Raw genomic sequence first — 23,582 nt, forward strand, 5'->3', positions numbered from 1 at the left:
CGAAGATTATTTTAACCGTCATAATTTTTTTGGACTTTTGACAATGTCGAAATTTACAAAGATTTGAAAACCATTGTTGGAAGACTGTTTTAACTATCGTGGAAAGCCCATTCTACAGTCGTGTATGTATTCTTTGGAAATAGAAAACTACATTAACCATGTCTCAAGTGTGACCTTATTTACATTGTACTTTTGTTATCTAGATACTTTTCGTATCCAAAAACACAAGACATCAAATTTGAGTCTTTTTATAAGTTATGTTAATGTTTTAGGTGTTGTAGAATCATTCATGACTTCTTATTTAAACCATGCCATACAAATCTTGGTATACTTCATTAACACTCACTTCTCTAATTGTCTTACATTATTCTTTTACATAATGGCTTTATATGTTGATAAATATGGTACTCTTAATTATTTAATGCATACAAATGTGTCTACAAAATTTTACCATATATATACCTCATGGGCCTATTTTTATACAATGCTTGACATGTAATAAAAAGATTGAAAAAGATGAATCTCTTCTTCCATATGCCAGTCACATTTGTATTCTTTTTTGTTTTTTCAAAAACAACATTTATGTGCTTTACTTTTCCATAAATTTCAACACTAGTTAAAGAAGTGAGAAAAATATAATCCTCTTCGTGTCAATTAAAAGTTTTCCTAAATCTATAGTTTATGTGAAACCTTTACCAAAATATCTTATTTAAAATGTATATTATCTTCCTTTCATGTTTCATCTACTCGTACAAAATATATATATGCATGAAAAGCACGGGAAAACACTAAAGGGGAGATGAATAGTGTTTTTAAAACTTTTCGTAAATGAGATCTAATAGGTTTTCAAAAGATTAATAAATAAAAGATATATTCAGATGATGATGTTTCAAAAGGGCTTTATGAAAGCTTTTGAAGAAGGAAAGCAATAAAACACATTTTTTATACTGATTCACTCAACCTGAACTACATCTATTTATTTCTTAAGAACTCGTAAGGAGTTCCACTAATGTTTAACAAGATTACACGAGTTTTACCTCTCTAGGTTTACAACGAGTATTCTAACCACTCCTCGTTTACCTTGTCAATATGACTAGTTCGGGTTTAACCACTTTCGCTTTACAAGTATTCTAACCACTTTTGATCTTAACCCTAGATGACACGTCTATACAAGTGTTTTAATTCTCTTCAGAATTTACAACATAAATAGTGTTATGAGCAAAGATACAAATTGATAATTCTCAACTACAAATAGAAACAATACAAGGAATTTGAGGCTTGCTAAGGTTTTTCTCTTACAAGAAATATACAACTTCAAATGATATATGAGCCTAATCAGCTTGTTTTAGCATTCACGAGCTTACTTTTCTATTCCTCTTGTCTTCTCTTCAAGCCTTCATCTATATATAGTTTTTCTTGAAAGATGACCGTTAGACAAGGAATGTGACTTCATAAGAGCATGTAGCCTTTAGGTGGGAAGTCATACTTTAGTCTACTTTGTAGAGGTGCATAGCTTTATCATAGCCTTTTAACTTAAACAGAGCTTGTACAATGTGATAGAACAGAAGGCTTGAAGGGAAACATTCCGAGAATGTTCTTCATCTCCCACAACTTATTTTTCTTGGGTGTAGTGATTATGATCATATCTTTCTACTTTAGTGATATGCATGAATATGAAGAACAATGTATACAAACATTGAAACACTTTATCATACATGCATTAAATATTTTGACCATTGATAAGTGTTAGGCTGTCTTATGTGTCCAAAAATTTTTATAACTTGTCATATCATTAATAAATGCATCGTTTGGTAAAGCACAACATTCATAATCATTAGATGGTATAAAACATTATATGCTTTTTCAAAGGCTATTTGTGAGAGTAGTGTTTAACGGTCATATGTTAGACGATGTATTCTTAAAATTCTTTGCTTGAGTTAATATTGTATTGAATAAAACTTTCTTTCAGCTTCAGTATTATAAAAGAGATAGACTTTCTTATTCATAAAACGCTAGCTTGTTTATTCATATCGTCTAGTAGATGGTTCGTTTAAAATAAACACTTTCTTTTCTTAGACGTTGTTCATAAACTTAGTTCATCAGACAGTTCAGTCTTGAAAACGTTATTCATAGGCTTAATTTCATTTAAAACAAATGTTACAAAACATTTTCATATATAACACAATTTTTCGTTAATGTTTTTGTTAAACTTCAAAACCTGAGTTTGCTTAGACGGTCTAATCTGTAGACGATCTTGTGTTAACATTACAAACATACATACATACAGAAGGAAGGAGAATTGTTAGTTAAATCTAGAATTTTTTTAGTTCAATAATTTGGGAAGATTAATTACTTTTTAATTATTTATTAGTTTATTCATTTTATTTTACATGTTATATATTTCTCAAAATGTCGGTTAATTGCATTTTGTGTTGATCTTCAATTACAAATTTGATTATGAAAAATTTTGTCTTGTCTTTTCATTTTTTATTGTCTAAGGACCTTAGGAAAATGGTGTTAATACTTTTGCAAAATAAAAGAGATGTTAAATAAAATGCACGTATTAATCAACTATAAAAAGCAAATATTTTTAAATGAGATAATGTCATATACTTAATTGAAAAAAGTGATATTTACATGATGGTAAAAAACCGTAATGACAATCATGCAAAAACATAAATATGGATTGAAGTATGATTAATGTAGCACACATAAATCATGAGTAGAGAAAAGAGTTGAAGAATTTATGAAATATGGTGACATAATGAAAATACTAGTGATTATGAAATAAGGATTAGGTATTTTTATGTAAATATTTGAATGAAAGAAGACTTGATATTACAAAAAATAGTAAGTGTCTCTTGTGTGAAAGCTTTCCTAAAAATTATAAAACATAGTAAATTGTTAGATTTGTCAAGTGCGTATCAATATAAAGAGGTTGTTGATTTTAACCATTCATAAACAATTGAGGGATATAATTTGATATGTTACACCTAAATCTTTTGTACAAACAATATGTATGTATATATGTGATAACAATTGATTTTTCATATTTTTATATGTATATTTTTGTGAATAAACCAACTCCTTGATAGCTTTATTACCTTGTTTTGTCCCTAAGTTTAACGTGTTTTAGTTAATATATGTTTGTTTTACCTCTAATATCTATTTTAAGTGTGTTAAATAAGAAAATAGGAAGCATTTTTGGTAGAGGGAAATAAGCAAGAACTTCATAGGGCATGTTTTGGACAAAAAAGATCAAATTTAGAGCAAATATATGCACTGAGCAACACCAAAATCACGCCAAGCCCTGTAAAATCATAGAAAATCGATGTTGTAGAGGAGTCTGACATTGAGCGGCACAAAAGTGGTGTTGAGTGCCACCTGGTCTTACATCGCTGACGTTGAGCGGTGGTTCGTGGCACTAAGTGATAGGTTCATAGAGAGCTCTTTTCCAATTTTAACTGATATGGTATTGAGCGATGCTGATATGGTGCTAAGCACAAATAATGTTGACATGTCAAAATTAAGGTATTTAAACTTGTTTCTCATGAGCTTAAAGGATTGTCTTCCTCTCAAACTTCACTCTCTACCTAGGGCGACTAGGAAAGGCCCTTGGAGGTTGTTTGGGGTGTTGGAAAGCTCTCTCACTCCTCCTTAGGTCTTCAATCTTCATCCATAATGTTTTCCCCTTCTTAGGATTGATGAGGGAGAGGAGCTATACGAGTTGGAGACATTGATGTGAAGGGCAGGGGAATTTGGGGCATGAAGCAATTGCCAAGAACCTTGGAAAAGAACTTGAATATTCTCTTTGGTTTCCATTTATTCCCTATCTCTTCAATTTGTAGAACCTTAAGTTCTCCACCATTGAAGATAATTCTTATTTGTTGAAATTAGCTGTAAAACATGGAACTCTTATGTAATTTTGTTCTATTAATGATATTTGTTTTCCTAATTCATGTTAATATTCAATTTCCATGCTTAATGTTTGATGTGGATTGTTCCCATACTTGATTTTTTACTCTTAAGGTATTGGAAAATATTTATAGAATCTGGACTTGAAATTGAATGTCTATTGAATGCTTATGTCTAAGAATAAAACTTGATTCATTAATAATCTATGCTACATTTCCTTGCACACCGATTGTTTGATGAAAATACAAAAAAGAGTTTATTGTGTTTTTGTGAACTTTGTGATTTAATTGAGTGCAGCCAACAATATGTATGTGTTTGCATGTGTGTATTGCTTAATTATGTTAAAAATCATTTTTTATTACTTCATATGAGTTATTTTCAATTATTGTAATTTTCTTGGTTTGGATTAAAAATATTTAATTTGTTATTGTCCTTGTGTTTAAATATCACCACTATAGAGTGGTTATTCATATGTATCATGTATTTGTAGTTGAAACACTTGTAACACTCAAAATGATAGGCAAAACTCAAAAATCACCAATACAAAACCTATTCGAATATGCACTTTTGTTTTTAAGTCTGTTGTCAAAACTTGATTTCGGTTATGATGTTAGAACTTGATTTAAATTAAGTATTGTTGATTTGTATTATGTTACTATAATATTAACAATTAACATAACATGTTAGATTACGATAAGTAGATTTAATTCTTCATTTAGTCCATGTATTTAACACAAACCTTTTGATATGAAGGTAGAGTAAATAACAGTCTAGCAATTGATCCATAATGCCAACTCATGCATATGATAGGTTGTACATTTATGTAGGGTTGAGATGCAAAGTTCACTTATAGTGCAGAGTTATCCTCTGTTTCTCTTCATGCACAAGCCACCAAGCCAATATTTTCTAACTTTTTCATTTTTCATTGGTTGTCAAGAGTCTTGAAGATGAAATTTGAAACCTCAAGTAAGGATATCTTTAACTAACTAGCCCCCAATTGCACCTCAATCTAATTCTCAACCACCACATCAATCTTTTCATGTATCTAAACCAACAATACTAACTACATCATATTCATATTATGAAAATAAAGAGGAAGAAAATGAGGAGACTGAGTTACAAGTAGACGAAGAAATTGTTGATGTCATTGGTAAGCAATTATATACAAAGTTTAAATTGGACATTAGTAACAAGAACTACTTAATATATTTTACATGTTAAGAGCATACTATGTTATATAGTTATCCAATATATTTTTTTGGTTCAATTGTATCCCTTAGACAATTATTTTCTTACATTTCGTAGATGATCAAGGAAAGAGAAATAGAAAGCAACTACAAACCAATTATGTGTGGCATTTACCTATTAATGAAATGATTGTTGTGAAGTGGAATAGTGAGGGCCAACCAATTGTAGATAGAGAAACATTATTGAATATGTTCTTAGGTAGTATTGCAAGAAACTCTAATTCTACCATTTAATTATTCTAGTTGGAGGAAGATTCCTAAAGATTATAAAGAAGACATACTTAAAAATATTATTCAGGTCAACATTGTGAAAGATGAACGTATAATTTAATTATACTATAACTCTTGTTAATTTTAATTATTTTATGTTTTAAAGGCTAAGTTTGATGTCCATTATGATGCTCATATAAGCCATGTCCTCTAATCAATTAACATAAAGTGGAGAGACCACCGACAAGAATTATGGCAACTTAGAAATGATGTAACATGTATTAGAGATGAATTGATAACAATGACTCTAGCATGAATAAATAGATATCATCAGGCTTCTTTTGTGGATTATCAACTAAATTAAAAAACAAAGGTATATTGAAACTTTTTTAATCAATATCATTCAGGTTGATGATTATTAATTTTTATACATTGATGATTAGGAGCATGCCTTCAAAAATAAAGAAAATAGGGCAAAGCAAATTATTGCTCACATATGTGGATCTAAGATATGTATAGCAACATATGAACATGCTAATGAAGCATTTGTGAGTGATGAAGCGAGGGGACATATGTAAGTTCAATTCAAAAAGTCTATAATTGTCAGCCATACTTTGTATTAATTTAATTAGATTCTTCTTGTGTTCTTTGTAGAAAAAAGAGATTCAAGCATATGAATCAATCTCATTATCATACATATCAAAAGACATATCAAGTATTGATTCCTCTAGTTTCTGCTTTTGGAAGCCAAGAACATTGCAAATGTGTTAGGAGTTTGGTTCCTTGCACATCTAACTCCAATGGTGGATATTCAAGTAGGATAACTTCTATGTTACTCTATATCTCGATAAGTCTAGGAACTTTTGTTTGCATTGTATCATTTGGTCTACGTACCAAAATTGATAACATTTGAGATTATGCATGATTATACACAAAAAATCCTTATTTGACTTTCTCTTTAGCCTTGTGTCTCTTATCCTTAGGAGGTCTTCCTTCATTAGCAGATTTTTTTTGGAAAACTTCATTTATTCTGGTATGGGTGACAAGCAGGCTTATATTTCTTAGTTCATAAATGTCTCCTTACAAGGGTTGTTTCTATCTACTATTATCTAAAAATAATCATGTTATTAATGACTTAACAAAAACAAGAAATAACTCCTCACGTGCAAAATTATAGAAGATCCCCTTGAAGATTAAACAATTCCATCGAATTAAGTATGATTGTATGTGTGATAACATCCACTATACCTGGAATACCATTGAACCTTATTACTGAAATTGCTCAGGATAACATTTTTTAGCTTCTAGAATCTATTTCTTAGGTCAACTCTTACCTTACTAACAGGAATAAAAGAGTTAGGAAATATGCTTCGCCCAAAATGAGAATGGGCTAGGGATATGAACTTAGAATAAAAAATTCAATGATTGAGTCGATTCCACGATTCTAAGTTCAATTTTATATTGGACCTAACCGAAATGGGATTATATACATTCTCATTATGAGAAGAGTTCATTCGAGCGTATCTAAATAGATATTATGTTTACAAATATATCTCTACATCCGTTCTATTGAGGATAAGTAATAGGCATAATTAGACCTATTTTTCACTTATCTTATTATGTAGGACCCTTTTCAATTAATCTCTCTAGGCTTCTATTGAATTGATAAATAAATTTAATTAGTCCATTTTTTTATAGAATATCTATATCTATCTATATAGATAGGTAAGATATCCTATGGATAATTCGAATAAAACCAATTAGATGTCCGACCTCGACCTATATGACATGACAAATCAATAAAAAGACTCCGACACTCTACCTTTGGGATATATTCCATACTTCACACTAAATAAATATCATATTCTTGGGATATGATATTTACTTTAAAAAGGCCTTGGTGGTGAAATTGTAGAAATGTGACACTCAAAATCTCGTGCTAAAAAGCATGAAGGTTGAAGTTCTCTTCAAGGCATAATATTGAGATCTCTTATTGAACTGGAATAAGTTCGATATTTTTGGTGATCTTCTCTATCTAATGAATGGGTAATTGGTTTTGAAATTATCCGCCTGCACCCTACTTTCTCCGAGGAGTAAATGCTTCAATAAGAATCACACAAGGGTAGATTGATACATTAAAAACCTCTAGTAAAACACCCCACTCGTAGCCTAGCGGATGGATAAAGTACATTAAATGTTTCGTTTTAGGAATTTACGACTTACCCATTCAATGACTTTGGCATTGAACATTCCCAAAATGGATAGTGTACTTTCGGGTCAAGGGAATTCAAAATATAAACGCCTATTGGCATTTCAATCTTTCTTCTCCTTTTAAGGCCTATAAAAAAAATCAATACTTCTAGATTGTGAATATCTGCATAGGACAAATCGCCCTGTGGATATCTTTGCTTCAGAACAAAAACAATTTGAATTAGGCTTAGCCAACTAGAATGTGTTTTATCGATATAGGAGATCTTTCAAGTGAGAAGATCCATCGATCTAAGACGAAGAGAAAGAAAGGTCTATCTATTTTCTTTAGTTATTTAATTAAACCGATGCTTCATTATTCGAGCAGCTAACAACAACTATCTCATTTGGAAAAAATCATCCTTTTTTTAATAACGTCTTTGTCATTTGATTCAATAGTGCTTCATTAGATAGAAACAAATTTGATAAATATTGATAACTCTCATATAGAGTATTTAGAAGGGAACAATCCTTTAGATGATGAAATATTGATTCTAGCTCATCTTCAAGTTATCCTTCTAGCGCATAGTTACAAAATGAAATTAATAATTTTTTAATTTTAATCATGGTGTATTAGAAAATAAGTTATTTTCATTATTTTGACTATTTTTGTGTTTTAAACCAAGTTTCAACGTTGAAATCCCAAGTAAATAAAAGGGTTAAATATGTTTTTAGTCCCTAAACTATTGACCATTTTTGGTTTTCGTCCCTCTTCCAAAGTAAGGTACAATTTGGTCCTCAATCTTTAAAAAACGTTCGTTTTAGTCGAAAAAACGAACGTTTTGAGGACTAAAACGAGGACTAAAAACAAAATTTTGAGGACTAAAACGAACGTTTTTCTAAAGAATGAGGACCAAATTGTACCTTACTTTGGAAGAGGGACGAAAACCAGAAACGGCCAATAGTTTAGGGACTAAAAACATATTTAACCCTAAATAAAATGAAGGAAATGATTATTTTTTTTTTTGCAAAATTATCAAAGAGAGTTACCTCGTGATTTTACTATGTGTGTGCACCTGTAATATTTAAATCTTGATTAAACTAATATATGTTTATATTATTGTTTAGAAAGTTATCAATTATCATTTTTTTTTTATATTTCAAGTATCTAATCAAGGAAATATTCCTAACAAAAATACAATTTATCAACATCATGCACTACATTAGACAAATATTTTTTTAATTTTTCATTATGTCTGTTTTTCTTATTTAGAACAAAAGTGTAATGACTTACTAATTTTAATTTTTACGCCTTGTCATTTACATTATTTGCTATTAAAATGGTAGGTTTCTCTCTTTGTTTCTTTTATGAATGATATATACAAATTATAAACACCAAAAATCTAAAATCCTTGCCTTTTATAAATTTTCTTTTATTTAATGATTTATGTATTATTAAAAAATACGAAACAAATCAAATAAGAATCTTCCAATAAAAAAAATATTTAAATCGCTTCCAATAATAGGGTTTCAAACCCCAGGCGATAATGGGTTTCAAACCCCAAGCAATACCAAGAGTTCGCTGAACCGTTGATAAATTGTGCTAATTCCAAGGATTACTAAAAATTTCAGATAATTTATTAATGACGTTGGCTCTTCTAGAAAAATGACAAATTACAGAAAACACATTTAGTTGTATCTTTTAAAAATCATTATAAAATATAAAAGTATTCTTTTAATAAATAATTAAAATAAATAAATAAGTAAATATATATTTATTTATTTTTAAGGTCAAAACCATTCCACTCTAAAAATAAAAAAGTAAACACACATTTTGTTTAATAGGTTGATCCATAGGTTTAGAATAAAGTAGTTGTATGACATTTTTTGATGATTATGTTATATTTGTTATGTAGTAGTGTGATGAAAAACTAATGAGGGTAAGAGATAAGGAGAAGAAGAGAAATAGTTAAATGTCAACGTAATATTGATATTTGAAAGGGTATTTAATAGAACTAAATCTTTGCATTGAACATTAATTGAATGATCTTAAATTTATGCTTCACACTTCTTTTAATGCCTTGTTATAGAAACAGATATCGTAGGTAGAAGATTTATTATGAAATTTAAATCTTCTTTCTTCTGTCTAGGCGTTGGTAGGATGTGGATTCTACACAACTCATGATAGAACAACTATAATAGGATTCAATGAAGAAAGGGATTTCGTGCACTTTATTTCCCTACAATAAATGATTTCCTTCATAAATTAAAATCAAAGCTCAGACTTTAGATTTTCTAAAGAATTAATGTTCTGTACAAATTCTATTCCTTCCCAACTTTTCTTCTATTTCCTTTCACGCAACTCAAAATCCAAAAATATAGTTTTGTCAGTTCAAAAATCAACCAAACAAAATCTCTTACACACACACACACAATTTCACTAATTTAATATTATTTTAATAATTATGCAGACTAAATTTTAAATATGTTAGATATACATGGTTTGTTAGTTTTTTTGTCAATATTTACTTCTATTTTTAAAACTACATTATACGTGAAATTGACTTTATGTAGAAAAAGTTTGTTAAAAAATTGTAAATATAGTCAATTCAGTGAAATTTCTTTTTGGTAGAGACAAATTTTTTTGTGAGAGACAATTTTTTATTTTTATAGTATTTAATGTCAATGTATATCTGAGATATTTCAAATTCGAAATCAGTAGTTGGTGATATTAATAAAAAAATTAATTTCATTAGCAGAATTTAATATTTATGTATATATAATTATTAATAAAATATTCTAATAAAAAAAAACTTTTCCTAAAATATCTTCAGTTCATTTGGAATTGAATATAAAGGAAAATTCTGTGCTACCCAGAACCCATAATGTAAGATTTATTTTTAACAACTATACGAAATTATTTTGCACCTTGCTTGCTTTCGTTCAGGAATGGGCTTTTTGTAATGGAAAAAAGATGACCAAAAATTAAACAGGGTAGTTTCTTCTTGCACCTCCATAAGTTTTTTCATGCATTTAACATAAAATAAACTTTTCATTTTGTCCTTTTTATTATATAATCCAGAAATAAAAAATAATTTTTAGATCGCACGATTCGAAAGCTCTTAAGCTTGTAAAATCCACAAATAAAAAAGCTTTCGCAGCATTATGTGATGTGAAGCCAAAAATGACTTCTTATCTGTGTCATTTAGTAAGTCATTTTTTTCTAAATAAGATAACTTTTGACTTACGTACTCCCAAAATTATTTATTTTTTAAGTTATTTTTTATTTTTGAATTATGCTGTTTGAAATTCATTTTTAAGTTCTGGTTACATACTCCAAAACTAAAAAATAAATGACTTTTAAATAATACAATTTAAAAAATAAGGAAAATGAAAAAGAAAATTATATGAAAATACAGGAAGAAAGTTATGGATGTACGGGGTGCGGGAAAAAGCTCCCAGTTCTTCAATAAAAGAAGGACGAGGCCCAATCGTAACAGGCCCAGTAAATAAAAACGGTAGCCCAATCCATTAAAAAGTTGTTGTTAGAAACGTAGAAGACCTTTATACACCATTGTTGATTCAATTGAAGAAAGCACTGAACAAATCACCCACAGTTCCTACCGTTAGAAAGGGGTATGGCGACTCTTGATTCCGACGTGCCAATGATTCCGGCCGGCGAGGCATCGAGCAGCGCCGGACCGTCTTCCAAGAAGCCCAAGCGTTTCGAGATCAAAAAATGGAACGCGGTCGCACTCTGGGCTTGGGGTATTTGTTTTCTCCTTAAACCCTAATTTTTCCCGTGTTTTTTTCTTCTCACTATTTTTTCTTTATTTCTTGCAGACATCGTTGTCGATAACTGTGCCATCTGCCGGAACCACATCATGGATCTATGTAAGCGCGTTCTTTCAATCGAGAACTGTTTTTCAATTTGAAGCGATTCGTTCCGCTTTTGAATTTTTGGTCCCTGATTTCAGGCATCGAGTGCCAAGCCAACCAGGCCAGCGCAACTAGCGAAGAATGCACAGTGGCGTGGGGTATGTTTCTGATTCGCTCTAATTGCTGGTTTGATTTGAAATAGGTTTTTAGAATGCTTGATATCCATCTGTCTGTTTTACCTTAGGGTTGAGGAAGGTAGATATGATTGTAGGAGTATTATAATTTAAAATTAAAATTGTTTGTACGTCCAATAGTTCTACCTAGCTTACTAGCCGAGCTAGGTCAGTTTAAATACACCTCCTCCTTCGATATCTTTTTCCAAGACGAACAATACCTCCAACGTAGTGATTGATCCTATCGGAACATTGGCCTTTTTTAAGGGAACAAAAACTCTCCTATCTCTTGATTGGGGACAGGGGCTTCATGTGTACCCCCAATAGTTCTAATAGTTCCATATAACTTAGAGTTAAGGTCAAAGTTTCTTTAAATACACTTTTCCCTTTTCGTCCTCCCATCCTCCGAGATGCCTTTTTGAAGCTCCAAAGTTGGATGTGATAATTGATTCAGATGTGATAATTGATCCTATCGATGTGAACTCAACAGATTTGAGGTCGGTACAAAATTGATAAAACATTCTTTGGTTGGAGTTCTTTAATATCTACTACAAGAAAATATGTTGGAAGTTTGTTCTTACTTAAGAGAGGGTAAGTTGATGCTGCTGTCATGTTCAAAGTGGGCGTATTATCATTAATATATGACAAATTAAAGCATATATAATTTGACTGAAGAATCAAAACCTTTATCTCAAAGTAAGGTTGTTATTGGGCCCTTGATCTTGAGGGAGGAGATAAAAGGTGTTTTTTACTCTAGGAGGGTGGACGCAAGCTAGTTTGAGTTAATGTTTTGATATTTCATTGTTTAACGTTACCAATTGAGACTGTATTTTGTGTATCTTGCGTTTATTATTTCCTCCCCATTTTATGTTTCGCCATCTATTAAACTGAAGCAAATTCAGTATCTTGCGTATACTATTGTACTACAACTATTAAATTTAGCGTTTATTTTCAATTTGACTGCTCAATCTTGTGGCACTTCCTTTGCCTCGTTCTGCTATGGCTATGAAGTGTACTAGATTAGATGTCCATCTTATCTAATTGGCAATCCTCTCACCTCTGACGCAAATGGTCACAAAAGTAAGCCATGAAAAATATGCTTATTTATAGGCAAAATGAAGTAGAATTTGCTTAAGAAACATTAAAAGTAGTGTTTCCATCATATTTGTCCTAGCAGTTTATGATTTGAATAGGAATAACCTTTTTTTTTATTTCAAAAACAATCATATTGATATTGCGTAGCCCATAAGTTCAACAGTAAACATCTAACCAATGGGATATGTTGCTCTGCACTTTAGAACTAATGGAGATACTGGCAGTTATTGCCAAACACATCATATATTGTATTTTGGTTATATTTAAGGTTTGTGTACCTTATATTTGTTTAGGAGTATAGAGATCATGGATTTTTATATACTCAGTACGACTCTATGAGACAATCACCATGAGTTGTCCTGCAAGAATGTGGCCACACCTTTTTATTCAAGTTCTTGCAGCTTCTAAATTAATCGTACTTTCTTGACCCTTGGAATTGTGGTTTATAAGAGTCAGAAATGTGAATTATTATGATTATGATGACCTTCAGGCTTTTGGGTACGAAGGAGGAAACGGAAAGGGTTCCTATTAAAGAAAAGAAAGGAAGTGAGAGAAGTGAAGGAGTTACCAAGGGATGCTTCCATTCCATTGTTTGGTTCCATCATGAAAAAAATGGAAATACGTGTTAATAACATTGAGATGGTCAAAATAATGTTGGACCCTTCATTTTTGTGGGACAAAATATACTTTGTCTCCAGTAACGTTTTGGTATTTCTAGATTATCGCAATGTTGTAAACTCTTTACCTTTTTTTTAATTTTGGAATAATCATGTGTAGGTTATTTCTTCGTGTCATGAGTAAAAATGTTGTGCTATTTCAGTTTAGCTGGGACTTAAAAGAATAGTAATGTGGGCTTCTGTGTTTGTTAGTATTTTTCTAGTTTGCACTGAATTACTCAAACTGCTACTTTATACAGGCGTTTGTAACCATGCTTTTCACTTCCACTGCATTAGTCGATGGCTCAAGACTCGTCAAGTTTGTCCTCTAGGTATGCAGACGTGGATCCTTCATCCTCCTTTATAGATTAAGAAGTGCACTTCTAACTTGTGTTTTTGTACCTGTACAGATAACAGTGAGTGGGAGTTTCAGAAATACGGGCACTAGAACTCCGACGCGGTTGAGATCTCCTTGGACATTTGTACTGTCTATCCGATATTTTTAATATTACAACTCTCTTTTTTTATTTTGCTTGTCTACTGAATTTATTATGTTCAAGGAATCAGTTTGCCAGATGGAGTTTAATATACACAGATGGTTTATGTAAAGTTTATTTTAATGTTTTGATTTTATCTATTTCATCGGCTTCGTATCAGTTGTTTCAACTAGTTGTGTTTACGAGCCGTATGAGTTGGTTAATTTTTCTTGATAATGGTCTCATTTGAGCACATTGCTATCGTTACATTTCATTGCACATTTTCTCATTTGGTTGACTGTCGGTGTTTTACATTTCAGTATGGTGTGGCCATGCATTATTATGTCAGTATGGCTCAGTATCTAGGGTGTGCTTTTTCATTTATCTCATGCAATGCGACCTTTCTTTCTCACTGATAAGAAAAAAAATGTTTGTTGTACTTGTGGCCTAGTGTGGTATCAAATTGTTTAATTTTGTAAACAGTATATATTAATAAAGAACGAATGAAAAATGAGAAAATAAATTATTAGAACACGCAGGGGCATAATTTGGACTGAAATTATTTAATGTGGGTCCATTTCTTCTGATTTTAAAAGTAAATTAAATATATGCAACGAAGCCAAATCATAATGTTTGCCTTTCTCGGGCGGTGACGCTAAGTTGAGGCTGAAATTTCCCCAGAAAATTGGGAATTATAAAATAAATCTAATTATTAGGTAGTGATATTTGTTTATTTTAAACAACTGATATAAGAACCACTTTAACCACTTTTTTAATGATGTTACTTTAAATATGAAATAGTTGTCAAAAGTGATTACTCTTTCCGTGTTTAGGGTGATGTTATACTAATTTATTTGATTAGCCTACTAGTTAATCTAGTTTATTGTAGTGTATTAAAATAGTTTGTTTTAAAAGTTTAGTTCATTCCAATTTTTAATAGTTTGATACATTTTTTATTATTTTCAACTTTTTCTTTTATTTTAGATAGATAATTAATTATTAATAGTTTTATTAATTAATGGATTAATTTTTGAATTTTAAAATATTTTGTAGTACAAAAGAATATGAAATATCTATACCAACTTAGGAAGTTTTATACTTGATATTCTAAACATAATATTGTCGTACATGGCCACATAATTAGTCGCAGTTCCAAAGTACAGCTATACAGTTGGACACCTCTTACACATTGCGAATCTCCGAATCTTGTAGTATTATAGCTACCAGATTCGTTAGGTCCCCTGTCCATCTTTGTGCTCGTCCATATATATATATATATATATATATAATATATATATATATATATATATATATGATCATTTATTTTACAAAGATTAAACAAAATATTTACGCATTTCAATGGTTATTATATAACTAAATATAGCTTAGTTGCTTGACCAAATTTTAGCTAATTTTGTGCATAAATAAAAAACTTTTAAGTTCGACCTAAAAGAGAAAAGAAAAGAAAATGCCTTCCAAAACGCGGATAAAATTGTGTTTCGAAGTTTCACATTTTCTTTTGTAGTTGATTGTTGAGCCATTAGTAAGACAAATATTATAGTTCAAATTGTAGAGTTGATTCTAGATTATATATATATACATATATATATATATATATATATATAGTGCTGTCAAAATGGATTGAAACCCGTGAGTCAACCTGGTTCACCACGGGTTTGAGCCAGGTTGGATTGAAAAAAATGCAAAATTTTTTATGTGAGCCAATTTTGACCCGGCTTACTAAGAACCCGGCTCACACGGGTTGAACCCGTGGTGGGTCGGGTTGGCTCACCAACCTACCTATTTTTTTAATTAAATTAATTATTCAAATCCTATTTTTTTATTGAAATCAAATTAATTAAATTAATTATTCAAAATGCACAACCTTTACTTAGCAATAGAGCATTTTGCGTTGCTGTCTTTCCAAAAGTTCTCATTCGCAAATAAAACCCTAAGATTATAGATTGGATAATATTACAGATGGAGATAAAGAAGAAGATGTTTCAAGAGACCATAATACTGTGGATTTATCCATTCAGGACTCCAATTTAATAGATGGATAATATTATAGATTGAATAATTCGAGAATATATCATTTGTTTTATCTTGTTTTTACACCTATCTACAAGCATGACAATTTTATCTTGTGCTATATATTTTTGTTAACGTCTATATGTAGTTTCTTATATGTCTCACTAAACTAAATTGGCAAAACTTTACGCTTGATAGCTTAGAATATATATAACAATATATTTCTTTTGTTTCATTTTCTTTTATATCAATTGGTTCAATTATTATTGTTTCAATTTGATCGATCAAAGTAACATGTTATAAGAATCTGAGAAGAAGAAGGTGAAAAAAAAGTTAATTAAGTGAGTCAATGAGCCAACCCGTTTAACCCACCAATCCGTGGTGAGTCGGATCGGGTTCGAATTTTTTTGACTCGCTAATAAATGAGCCAGGTTGGATTGACTCACTAAGTGGTCAACCCGTGGTGGGTCGGTTCGGGCCGGGTTACCCGTTTTGACAGCTCTATAATATATATAATACAGAAGAAGTCGTGTATTTTTTTTCTTTATATATAAAGACATAATATGAATTTTTTTTATCTGCGTAAAAAAGAAATCTCTATAGAATCATTTGTCTTATCCCACTTTATTTTTAAGTACAAATTTTCTTCAATTAATGGTTGTTACAAATGTTTAACCAATCTTGTTAACACTTTGTATTAATTATATGATATAAAATATATCAAACTATGCTGATGGCCAAATTTTAAACTATAAAGATTTAGTACCCATACCTTGCATAGGATATAGTGTTCTTTGAACCTATTGATTAAAAATTACAGTTTGATAAGCATCAACCCATAAGAATTTGGGTAGAGAATCAGTCCAAGAAAAAGTGCAACTAATATCAGTAATAGTTTATGTTTGTGCTTAATGTCTTCATGTTGTCTTGTTGTGGTGTAAAATCATAGAAGCGGAAAAAGACAATTATGTACCTTCTCCATCATTTTATTTTGGTTTATAGCTGGAATATATTAAGGACTATTGTTTTTAACAAGGCACTAATTGTGAAACTCAAATTTTAATTAATAATAATGTTAGAGATAAGGAGAGTATATAAGTTTTTCAATCTTATAATCATGTTTTTAAACATTTGTAGATGATTTACAATTGCAAACAAACATACATGAAAAAATATTTAAACTTAATTCAACTTATAAGATCGGTTTTTAACACTATTTATATATTCTATTTTAATGATATAATTAATGTGTTGGAAATTCAAACATATTTATGTTTCTTTCTTTTCTTATATACTATTCAAATTTCTTATTTATATTCAATGTGATACTTTTAATTCATACTTGAATTTCTAACTATCTTTTATACACTTATGAGTTCAATTTTATCATTGATTTATATCATAGAACATATTTGTCTTATCTCTTTATTTTAACACACTTCCACCAATCCAAATTATGATTGGATCTTTACCAAAAGAGGATATATTTGTCTCAACTTGAGCAAGAAACCAAGACAAATCATCAACTCTAATATCATTGTTAGCTTTCTTTTATTATATGATAGATTAAGAAATTAATCACCTTTGATGTATACGTTTTTCATAAAAGACTTGACACCACATCTAATATAAAATCTTAAAACTCAATGTATAAGAGTCTTGTTTTTCTTATATATCATTTAACCTTTTCATTTTTTACTTAATATGAGACTTTCAATTAATGCTTGAATTCTTAAAGGTCTTCTCCACAAGTGTGAGTTGGATTTTATTATTTTTTTACCACAAAATTACATACTTGCCACACTTTTCAACACATTTTCACTGACCTTAACTATGATTGAATCTCTTATCATAATTAGCATACTTGTCTTCGCTTAAGTCGAACATCAAGACAAACTATCAATTTTAATAAAACAATAGAATTTTCTTTTATTGCGATAGATTAAGGAGATTGACCACCTTTGAGGTATGAGTTGTTCGTAAACCTTACACCACATAATCTAACATAAAATCTTATGGCTTAATGTTTATGGCTCTTCCTTTTTCTTGTATTTAACTTTTTTTTTATTTTTACTCAAGGTAAGACTCTCAACTCATACTTGGATAACAATCTTCCCCACAAATGAGTTGGATTTTGAGTGGTTTCTAACATCCCTTCCTTTTATTTCAACACACTTCTACTAACTCTAATGTGATCCAGTCTTACTACAATGAGACATATTTGTCTTTGTCTAAACTAAGAACCAAAACAAATCATCAACTTTGATAACACTATTAAAATTCTTTACTAGATCAGGCTGGAAAAATTTACTATCAATGATATATGAGTTACCTATATAAAAAACCTAACATCATTTTCAACCTAAAATCTTAAGACTTAATATTTATAGATCTTATTTTTCTTTCATACCACTCAATTTGTTCATTTATCTTCAATTTGAAAACTTCAACTCACACTTAAATTCTTAATATAATATGGAATCTTCACAAAATAATTTCAAAAATACTTAAAAATAACAAGTATAAAATAATCAATTTTTTAAATAAAATTTTAAATTCGATACAAAAGTAATAATAATAAAATCATATAAACGGTCATTGTTACATATTAATTACCCAATAAAATCAACCGATACTATGAACTAACCAAATAGCAATCTTTAACTTCATTTAAAAACTAAGACGAATATTCGTTTCTAATACTACTAATGACTAAAAGAAAAATCAAAACATTATGAGATTTACGTTAAAAAAAAAAAACTTGACACCATATACAGTAAAATATCTTCAAATAATAGACCCATAAGTTTTTCCTTTACAAAAATACTCAACTGTCTTTTTGTACTTAATAAACTCTTACTTAAAAATATATTTACCATATTGATATATTCAGTTTTTTTTTCTTTGACTTTGATCCATACTTTTCTTTTTCATTACATCATTTGTCACACTAATTTATTTTTCCCCTTCTATTTTATTATTTATGTTTCAACGAAAATAGGAGCAATAACGTCCCCATAGCACTCCTGAGGAGAAAAATGGAAAACAGCATGCTTTCGAACAGCAAAGGTCAACTGTTTCTCTATCTGCAATTTGTTTTCTTTTGTTTTTGTGTTTTTCTTCTCTCCTCTTTCTATCTTTCTATGTTTGGTTTTCAGTTAGAGTTTCAACTGTTACTTTAACTTCTTAAACACCCTCTGTCCCACCTCAAGAATCTACGGTATGCATCTCTTCTCTTTTTCTCCATTCTTCACTCTAACTTTCGGTTATCTTTCTACCAAACCTCTCCTCAACCTCTCACCAAACATTATTATTAAAACTATTCACTTGCATTAGGAAAATACCAAATTAAAATTAAATTTAGGGTAGGGGAATCTCGCATATTAAGTCGGTTAAATTCCTCAATTTTTTATTTTATATTCATCACTAATTATATGTTCATATACAGTTATGAGAATGCATTTATAACATGTTTACTTTTTCATGTTTAATAATGCACTTTCCATGTATCACAGTTTTATATTGTATTGTATAAATCGACTGGTCACCACAACCTCAAAGTGAATTATTGGTCAATCTTTCGAAACTTTCTAAACAACATAGATCAATCGGTTACTATTGACATCAGTGATCGATCAATATCTCATATATTAAGAAAATTTCAAGATAATTAGTAAGGTAAAATATGTTTATAAGACATTGAATTGTGATTGGGTCAGTCCTAAATAAAAGTTAATTTCAGAACCTATAAATACAGAGACAAGATAAGGAAGTAGGTATTATATTTATTGGATATTTAAGACTTAACTGTGATAATCAATTGTATAACTGAAAACTGGCTTGAGTATCAGAGTAAGAATATCTTTAATAGATATATACCCACTCAGATTTAGACTTTACTAAAGAAAATTTAACAAAATATTAGAAAAGGAAAAATAAACTGAACAAAGTGAATTGATTTAAAATATGAAGGTATAATTTTCAACCATACTAACCGAAACATATATCATCAACAATGCTAATATAAACTATTCATAAATAAACTTTGAATGTAAGTGAATTTTAAGTTTAATTTAATTTTATAAATTCATATAATATAAAATAATTTCACATTTTCAATAATATAAATAATTTCTTTTATTATTTTAATTTGTAGTGAAAAATAATTTCTTTTATTATTTTAAAAGATAGAGAAATAAAGAAAATATGAAAGGGAGTATTGATATTGATATTCTACTCATAATTGTTCTTATTATAAGTTGTATATAATGATTACTATTATTATTATTATTGTGGAGCTCTATATAGTATATATGGTGGTGTTGTTAGAGTTTGACTAATGGATCATTCTCTGAATTGTTCATCAAGGGGCATAGTTGGTGGAAGCAGAAAACCAAGCGGTTCTGATGGAGAAAGTGGATGGACATCTTACTTTGAAGACTTCTCAAAAGGCATAGAACCCAGTTATTGTTCCAGTTTGGATGGTTCATCTTTGCTCTCAGATGCTGCTTCTTCTGCTGCATGGAAATTTTCTCACCACAATCATCATCATCATCATCATCTTCTTTCTTCTCCCTCTTTCAAGGCCCCAAATCCACCCAAAAAGTTGACCTTCAAGAAAGCAAGAGCCAAACAGATATCAGAAGATGACCCTTTGGAAGACACTGCTAGCTCTCCTGTCAATAGTCCCAAGGTATGATTTTTATCATCTTTTTTTTATAATAATCCGAGTTATAAGGATGACATGCTGAATTTGACAAGAGGGTTGAAGAAAAAAAAAGAAAAAAATGATTTTTATTTTTCTTTTCCTTTCTCACTTCACCAATGATATATGCCTTTTCTTGTAATATCTTTACTGATTACTGTCTGAAGGTGAGAGACTTGAATCCAGCTGAAATGAGTTCTAGAAAAGATGATGATGATGAACTGGTAAACCTGGATTAATATATATAATGCTTTTTTGATGATGATTTAAGGGAGAAGAGTGAGTTTTTGCTGACAAATTGTATGTATGGTTTGATGATGATGATTGCGTAGGGTAAGGGGTTGAAATCATCAGAGCATTATTCAGATAAGAAGAGAGATGATAAATTAAAGTATAATGGAAAGAATGGTGATTGCACAGAGTTGAAGAAAAGGGGATTATGCCTGGTTCCTTTGTCTTTGTTGGTTAATTATTTGGGGTGACTGATACTTTTGTCTATATACTTTCTCTCTCTTTATCTGTCCCTCTCCTTGTCTCCTTTTCTTTGTGTTCTTCTATGTAGCTCAAGTTCTTCAATTGTATATTAAAGAGCTTCATCACTCACTGTGATGTATAATCTCTATCTCACTATATATCTGTATATTCTTTCATCCTATATTGTTAGCAATTTCATAAACTTTTGTTCTTCAAAGGAAACTTAATTTACTATACTGTTTCACTTTTCTTACTTCATCATGATTCATTAATATTTGTCACGGTCAGACTTTAATTAACAAAGAAAATGTGGATTTTGATAAATAATATTCATGCTGGTTATTTGTAATGAGGACAGGTAGAAAGAAACAAATAATAGGTATATAGTTAAGAGTTGAATGAATCAGGTGGATTGGTCAATATTTAACTTCAAATTAAATGAATTGTAACAATTACCATGAAATTTGATTGTATTACGTGAGATTTTGATTTTTTTTTAATATATTTTTGGTGGTTTTTAGATTTAGGTAATATTATGATAATTTTTTTTGTCTTCAATTTAATTTTTTATAAATTGACTTATAAAGTAAAAAAGAAAATTATTTATATAAATTTTGAATTTGTTTTCTAAGAGTGAATTTTATATCTAACTCCGTCGTAAAGGTTATGATAATATAATACACAGAACAAAAAAACATTTTTGATAGAATAGATTCTAAATCTTAATTCTAATATTATGCTAAAAGTGAATATTAAACTTAATTTAATTTTATAAAACCAATTTATAAAATAAAATTTATATTTATTTATATATTTAAATTGATGTTATTTTAGTTGAATAAAAACTTTCATTCTTTTTCCAACAACTACAAGCATTAGTTATTTTTTATTTGGGTAAGAAATATTTTTCCTCAGTTATGTCAAATTTGTTTAATATTTTGTATTATACTGTTGGTAAGAAAAAAATTGCTTAGTGCAGATATTTGTGTGAACACCTGTTTGAATTATAGTTAATTATGGTTGAAATGAAATTTTGTTTTGCCGTGACTTACACACTGATGTGTGGTTTCAAGAATCCAGTTGAACTATAAATTTTTATCACTTACCTTTGTTCATTTGAATGGATTTGGAGAGAGTAATTGAGTGGATTTGAGATGATTTAGAGATAAATTTTTTGTTATTTATTTAAGTAAATTTAGAGGTAAATAAAATTGAATTTGGAAATAACGTTTGTAAGAATTAAGGTAGAATTTGATTGATGTGATAAATTAAAAAAATTTACTTCCAAATTCACTCTCATCTACCTCCAAATCCATTCAAATAAACAACAAAAGAAATTATTTTCAAATCCTTTCGAATTGATTCAATTACTTTTCTATAGATTTATTTAAGTGAATAAAGACTTAAACTTAAAAAACTGTACGAGATAAATATTAAAAGGGAAAGTTTTATGAGAGAAAGAAAGGGTAAAAAAATTAAAGAGGATGAGATAAATATTATAATAGGCAAAAGGAAGAAAGAACGTGCAAGTCGTTGGATTCCTGTGGCTTGTCATACCATACTCACTACTCAGTATAAAAAGGAAAGAATATTTTATTTTTGGGTGTACCAAAAAATATATAAAAGGAGGATATCTTTTTAATTTTGCCTGAGAGTATAAGTATTTGGGTATAATTATTGCTTTTGTTTTAAAAACCATTTTTCTTTTAGGAACGAATTTAGGTACTTGTTACAACATTTAATAGCTCTTCATGATACAATTTTATCTATTTAATTGTTTCTAAAAAACTCAATTAAAATTATAAATTTAAAATAATATATATATATGTTTTTTTTGTTAAGAATGCAAATGTGAGTTTGGTTCTGAATAAAAATGAAAAAAATAATGTGAAATGTACAAAGAAGAAGAGGATGTTATGGACTCTTATATGAATTGTCACTTGATTTATGGATGTTGATTTTATATGGAATGTTTTTTTTGAAAGATCTCAATAACAATATTAGAATTTATGATTAGCTTTAATTATCAGCTCAACAAGTAGAAACATGTTCTCTCATGATAAGTAATGATTGGTATACTTATTGTTTTTATTTTATTTATTTTTATTTTTTATTGAAATTATTATTATTATTATTTAGATAATTAAAGTTTTTATTTAATAAATTGATAAATATAAATATTTTATTTTTATTTGTGAAAATATTGTGCAGATAAATTAAAATAAAAATAATGTATATGTTCTATCCACACATATACAAAGATTATAAATAATGAAAGAAACTCAATTCTATTCTCTTTTTTCAAAATTACAATATTTTATTGAAAAAAAAAATCAGTTTTTTAAGTGAGGGTCGGTACTCATGTTGGGAACATTGTATCTTTAGGGATCTATTTTTTGAAAAAGAAATAGATATGTTTTTTTGTGTTTAAAAAGTGGAAAAAAGTATTGAAACTGAAACAAGTTTAATGGTTAATTGTATCAAGAACATAACAATGAATTATCTAGTAGAAAGAATGAACAAAACTTTTAATA

The 23,582-nt window shown here is 29.3% G+C and overlaps 2 protein-coding genes across 2 annotated transcripts; both read left to right on the forward strand.

Moving 5' to 3' along the window:
- The first annotated feature begins 11,134 nt into the window (after window positions 1-11,134).
- Window positions 11,135-14,105, forward strand: LOC124829759 (RING-box protein 1a-like). Its single transcript, XM_047303322.2, has 5 exons — window positions 11,135-11,327; window positions 11,403-11,453; window positions 11,537-11,596; window positions 13,623-13,694; window positions 13,773-14,105. The coding sequence occupies exons 1-5, from the start codon at window positions 11,198-11,200 to the stop codon at window positions 13,808-13,810; spliced, it is 351 nt and encodes a 116-aa protein (XP_047159278.1). The 5' UTR covers window positions 11,135-11,197; the 3' UTR covers window positions 13,811-14,105.
- Window positions 14,106-20,169: 6,064 nt separating this feature from the next.
- Window positions 20,170-21,276, forward strand: LOC124829765 (vascular-related unknown protein 1-like). The gene is made up of 3 exons (XM_047303326.2): window positions 20,170-20,562; window positions 20,742-20,798; window positions 20,907-21,276. Exons 1-3 carry the CDS (start codon window positions 20,209-20,211, stop codon window positions 21,054-21,056), a joined length of 561 nt encoding a protein of 186 aa, XP_047159282.2. The 5' UTR covers window positions 20,170-20,208; the 3' UTR covers window positions 21,057-21,276.
- Window positions 21,277-23,582: the final 2,306 nt, after the last annotated feature.

Source organism: Vigna umbellata, chromosome 9 (assembly GCF_029865625.1).
Source record: "Vigna umbellata cultivar VRB3 chromosome 9, Vumbellata_1.0, whole genome shotgun sequence".
Lineage (NCBI taxonomy): Eukaryota > Viridiplantae > Streptophyta > Magnoliopsida > Fabales > Fabaceae > Vigna > Vigna umbellata.